Consider the following 5,839-nt stretch of genomic DNA (forward strand, 5'->3'; position numbering starts at 1 on the left):
TCATCACCTTTTCCCATTTATTACATAGTTGTATCACTACAGTGGTGACATCACCTCCTCCCTTTTATTGTATGGACAAATAACTGCAGATATGTCACCCCTCTTATATGGTACAGCTGTACCACCATAACATTGGCACCTCTACTATTGAATTTATAGCTACAGTATATCACTAATTATTAATTCATGGCCTTCAGCTCAGTCTGGAGCAAAGGCGACTTGATGGATGAACTATCGGTAGGGAGATCGATCTTGTGCAAGCCTAGATAGGTCCACTAGGGTCTTTTCCGCCATTATCTTGATTGCATCCAGCCATTGGGTTCTTCTTCTTCTCCTTGTTCCTTCTATTTTTCCAATCATGATGTCCTTCTCCAGTGATTGTTCGCTTCGTATGATGTGCCCAAAGTAGGCAAGTCGTAGCTTGGTGATGGGTCCTTTGAGTGACATGTCTGGCTTGATTTGTTCCAAAATTGATTTGTTCGTTCTTCTAGCCATTCCTGGTATTGATAACATCCTTCTCCAGCACCACATTTGAAAATGCATTGATTCTTCTTCTGTCTTGCTTCTTCATCATCCAGTTTTCCCATTTGTACGTTACCACAGAAAAGATAAAACTATGTATAAGCCGTGTCTTCGTCGCCAGTGAAATGTTCCTCGATTTGAAGACCTTGTCCAGTGTCTTCATTGTTGATTTGCCCATAGCTAGACAGATATTCTCTTCTGGTGTTGTCGTTTCATCTTGAGTAGTGTTGAGCATTCCGATGCTGCAAGTATCGGGTATCGGCCGATACTTGCTGTATCGGAATTCCGATACCGGGATTCCGATACTCTTGTGGTATCGGGTATCGGGTATCGCAACAACATTAATGTTAAAATGTGTAAAAGAGAGAATTAAAATAAAAAATATCGCTATACTCACCTCTCCGACGCAGCCGGGACTTCAGCGAGGGAACCGGCAGCGTTGTTTGTTTAAAATTCGCGCTATTACTTGGTTACGTGAATTCCCGGCTTGTGATTGGTCAGGTCGGCCACGTTGCCGGGACGCGGACCAATCACAGCAAGCCGTGACGAAATTACGTCACGGCTTGCTGTGATTGGTCCGCGTCCCGGCAATATGGCCGCCCTGACCAATCACAAGCCGTGACGTCACGGGAGGCTGGACACGCGCCCATTTTAAAATGAGCGCGTCCAGCCTCCCGGCTTGTGATTGGTTGCGCCGCGGTCAACCAATCACAAGCCGTGACGTCACGGGAGGCTGGACACGCGCCCATTTTAAAATGAGCGCGTCCAGCCTCCCGGCTTGTGATTGGTTGACCGCGGCGCAACCAATCACAAGCCGTGACGTCACGGGAGGCTGGACACGCGCCCATTTTAAAATAAGCGCGTGTCCAGCCTCCCGTGACGTCACGGCTTGTGATTGGTCAGGGCGGCCATATTGCCGGGACGCAGACCAATCACAGCAAGCCGTGACGTAATTTCGTCACGGCTTGCTGTGATTGGTCCGCGTCCCGGCAACATGGCCGACCTGACCAATCACAAGCCGGGAATTCACGTAACCAAGTAATAGCGCGAATTTTAAACAAACAACGCTGCCGGTTCCCTCGCTGAAGTCCCGGCTGCGTCGGAGAGGTGAGTATAGCGATATTTTTTATTTTAATTCTTTCTTTTACACATTTATATGGTTCCCAGGGCCTGAAGGAGAGTTTCCTCTCCTTCAGACCCTGGGAACCATCAGGAATACCGTCCGATACATGAGTCCCATTGACTTGTATTGGTATCGGGTATCGGTATCGGATTGGATCCGATATTTTGCCGGTATCGGCCGATACTTTCCGATACCGATACTTTCAAGTATCGGACGGTATCGCTCAACACTAATCTTGAGTGATCATCGATCTGAGTAGGCGGAAGTATTTTACAACTTCCAGTTTGTCGCCGTTTATCTCAAATGTGTCCGGTTGTACCTGTCAGTAGTCAATAATATCTTTGTCTTCTTTATGTTGAGTAAAAGTCCCCAGTTGAGCTTTCCATCTGGACACTCCGTAATAAGTCCATAAGTCCATCTACGCTTGTTACTATCGATATTAAATCGCCTGCGTATTTCAGATTGCTGATGATTCGTCCAGCAACGTTTATTCCTTCTTCCTTTGAATTACAATACATTTATTATTGCAATACCAAACACAGCCTAAAGGGAAGAGTGGCGCTATACACCAGACAACCCATTTCAATCCAGAACTGTGGAGGGTAAGACATATTAGACAGAGGAGAGTATTTCGTGTCCTACTTCTGAATGTGAAGATAGTGTAGAGTATAACTCCAGCGCTGGGCTATATGGTTACTTGTTACAGTTATGCATCGGACAATGGGTGATAAATGTGAGGTTTGTCCATTAACTACTGACATTTCTGTAGGGATCAGGCAGACCTAGCTAAGAATCAAAAGCTGAACATGAATATAAATGTTCATATGGTGCCTTTGATATCAAACTTGGAAGCATAAAAGAAACGTGTGAATGTGGTTTTCTAAAAAAAAAAATATATATATATAGCGAATTGTAGCATAATTTCTCTCAGTATCTAAAATTCTCACCAATTTTACCCTACATCCGTACTTAAATTATTACTAACTAGTTGTAAGGTCACAATGTCTAAAGGTGTTAATCCAGAAAGAAAGTAAACTAACACAAAGAAACTGAAATAAATGTGCAGGAGCAGCTGCTGTAGTCGCAATGCAAAAGCAGAAAGAAAAGAGGCAACAAAATTCTGCCAGTGCAAATATGTAAGCGGCCATATTTATTACACAGCTCCTAGAAACGTGAGGTTCTTAGCGCACATTTTGATCAAATTGTGCGAGCCCATCTGCCAACGACAAGGCGACCTCTTCAGATGGGACCCTACACTAACACTACACTAACCGGTATTAATAAAGCCCCTATGTCTAATGTTGTTGATCCAGAAGAAGGCAAAAAACCCTGGACACACTCAGCCAATTTGTGACTCAGGGAAAAAATTCCTTCTTGAACCCGGTAAAAGGCGATCAGTCCTAGAACCCTGGATCAAACCCTATGCTATGGTTATTATTATCCTCCCACATTATCTATTGTTATTTATTTATTATTATTATTGTTTCTGTTCTAAGTAATGTGTATTCTAATATTAAAACTAAAATCATTACTATATGTGTATTATTAAAATACTAATTTAATAACTGTAATAACTTTAATGCTACTATACTATGTATATGCTTTTGATCCAGAAGAAGGCAAAAACCCTTGGACACTTTCAGCCAATCTGTGTCTGAAAGGAAAAAATCCTTCTTGACCCCGGGAAAAGGCGATCAGTCCTAGAACCCTGGATCAAACCCTACTACTCATACAATGGTTATTATTATTATTATTATTATTGTTATTATCCCACATTATCCATTGTTTATTTATTATTGTTTCTATTTTAAGTAATGTAAATTACAGATCAAACCTGCTGTTAGAACTACTAATATTATTACATTTTTATTCCTACTATTTTTTACTATAATTACTACTTTTTGTTACTACTATGATAGCTACTATTACAGTTTTTCCTACTAATATTAATATACTGCTGCTCTAATATTATTCTACCGCTCTTATTACTATTTTTTTTTTATACTTACCTCCCAGTATTTGCCGTATATGATGTTACCGGCTGAGAGGTCCTAGCAGGATTGTCCAGATGATGTTCTTCTTTCCTCTCAAATACTGGTTGATATATTGGAGGATGTGGCACTGCGTGGTCCTGCTGCTTCTTCTGGCCTCTGTCCTGCTGCTTCTTCTGGCCTCTGTCCTGCTGCTTCTTCTGGCTTCTGTCCTGCTGCTTCTTCTGGCCTCTGTCCTGCTGCTTCTTCTGGCCTCTGTTGTGGTCTCTCTTCTGGCGCCGATATTAATTGTGATTTTGACCTCTTTTTTCTTCCGTTCTTCTTTTTGGGTTCCCTGCTCTTCATCCAGGTCCATACACAGTACTTTAGCCCGCATTGCCCTTGCTTCTTGTTCTGTGATCCTGGTCTTCATGGATGGTGCAGGCTGCTCTTCATATTCATGCCTTGTTGTATATTTCTTCTGGGCTTCTGGGCTGGTCGGCATGAGGCGCTAAGAAGACAGCAGATAAAGTTACTCATGTAATAAGACATTCCTATACCCCCTTGTAAAATTACAGGCAGCAGTATAGTCTTCTCACTAACCTCCATCTTGTAGAGGGGTGACGGCAGAAACTTCATACAGAAGGCCAGTCTTCTGAATGCCTCCTCCGGTGTGATATCATCTGTAGAGAAAAGAACCAAATATAAGGATCACCCATAACCGTACAGAGAGGATGTGACAGGGCGGCACTACTGATCGCCATATCGCTAACCATCCCGCTAAGTGCTAGGAGCAGAAATGTCAGTAAGAAGAAGCTAGAAAATGTGTTTTGTACATGGAAGATGCAATCCTTCTGTAGCCTCCATGGCCAATGATAGGATTCCCCTCTCTCCCTATGAAGCTCACGCTCTGCTCAGACCGGCGATGTCAGCCTCTGTTGGGGGATCATAAGTAGAAAATACTTGGCACTCAGAAGAGTTTTTTGCAAATTTAAGAAATAGATTTTTATTCGGTGCATCCAGTTCAATATTTAAACGTTTTCGGTCTTATACAATCAGACCTTCATCAGAAATAGTTGTGAAACTGGAGACCACAATATAAGTGTATGCGGATATAACCATACAATGGTCAGGAGACAGCAGGGGAGCAGGAGCGCTGGGCAGCCCTGGAGCGCATCTTTCCTCGCGGCGCGGCGTCCTCTACACTGACGGTTTCAGCGCTTCTGCCCCTGCCAGTCTCTCGCCCTCTTCAGCGTATTGCTCACTTATCGTCGCCTGCAGTAAGACGCCCAGCGCTCCTGCTCCCCTGCTGTCTCCTGACCATTGTATGGTTATATCCGCATACACTTATATTGTGGTCTCCAGTTTCACAACTATTTCTGATGAAGGTCTGATTGTATAAGACCGAAAACGTTTAAATATTGAACTGGATGCACCGAATAAAAATCTATTTCTTAAATTTGCAAAAAACTCTTCTGAGTGCCAAGTATTTTCTACTTATATTTGACGGGTTGGATACCTAACTTGGGCACCTCCAAGAAACCCTGAGTGCCGTGGTTCATATTTCTATCTGTTGGGGGATCAGTTTAGCCTTCTGGTATTTTTTGCAGCAAATATCTGCAGTTCTATATTTACCCCCCAAATTACTGGAAACCTGACACATCCCAAAGATAAAGAAAGGTGAAGCCGTTGGGAGCCGTCTGACCACAGCACAGAGAATGGTCGTCTAACAGTGTGAGGAATCTCACCGGATCCAGCGCAGGATGAAGGTCCGGTCCACATGGTCTCGCTGTGGTCTTCACTCGTGTCCAAATCTATCAAAATCCTGTAAAATAGCAGAACAGTCAGAATAGGTTTTGGGCTCATTGACCAGGGTGTACTGTTACTGGAACCTTTGGGAAACACCGTCTGTGTGTTTAGGAGGCATTGCCGGGGAAAGGCAACATTGGGCAATGTGCAGGATACGACTGTTCTATATCCAATATCTGCCCTCCCCCATTATTCTGTGCTGTATATGGAGGAATATTCGGAATAATCGACTTCGGTCCGTTCTCCGCTCTGCAGGCGCCATTCTCTATGGAGGACGGAGCTGATGTTAAATATTGGCCCCATCCAATAAGATGTGACAAGTGGAGACAGCGGAGTATCAGCCGCCGGCTCCTCATCATGTACATGTCTGTATGTGAAGTATTGGGGTAAATAAGAACAATTAGTAACAGAACAT

The 5,839-nt window shown here is 43.5% G+C and overlaps 1 protein-coding gene across 1 annotated transcript; it reads right to left on the bottom strand.

The window, feature by feature from the left end:
- Positions 1-3,240: 3,240 nt before the first annotated feature.
- On the bottom strand, positions 3,241-5,438 carry LOC143809627 (uncharacterized). The gene is made up of 3 exons (XM_077292680.1): positions 5,364-5,438; positions 4,219-4,298; positions 3,241-4,126 (listed from the first exon to the last, which is right to left on the bottom strand). Exons 1-3 carry the CDS (start codon positions 5,395-5,397, stop codon positions 3,680-3,682), a joined length of 561 nt encoding a protein of 186 aa, XP_077148795.1. The 5' UTR covers positions 5,398-5,438; the 3' UTR covers positions 3,241-3,679.
- Between the last annotated feature and the right edge of the window lie 401 nt (positions 5,439-5,839).

This window comes from Ranitomeya variabilis, chromosome 2, assembly GCF_051348905.1.
Source record: "Ranitomeya variabilis isolate aRanVar5 chromosome 2, aRanVar5.hap1, whole genome shotgun sequence".
Classification (NCBI taxonomy): domain Eukaryota; kingdom Metazoa; phylum Chordata; class Amphibia; order Anura; family Dendrobatidae; genus Ranitomeya; species Ranitomeya variabilis.

What these genes read in the sequence shown, in the direction of transcription:
- LOC143809627 (XM_077292680.1), bottom strand. Translation starts at nt 5,397, where the DNA reads ATGTGGACCGGACCTTCATCCTGCGCTGGATCCG. An exon ending in TTCATCCTGCGCTGGATCCG is followed by an intron (nt 4,299 to 5,363) that starts GTGAGATTCCTC and finishes TTTTCTCTACAG; the next exon opens with ATGATATCACACCGGAGGAG. An exon ending in CACCCCTCTACAAGATGGAG is followed by an intron (nt 4,127 to 4,218) that starts GTTAGTGAGAAG and finishes CTGTCTTCTTAG; the next exon opens with CGCCTCATGCCGACCAGCCC.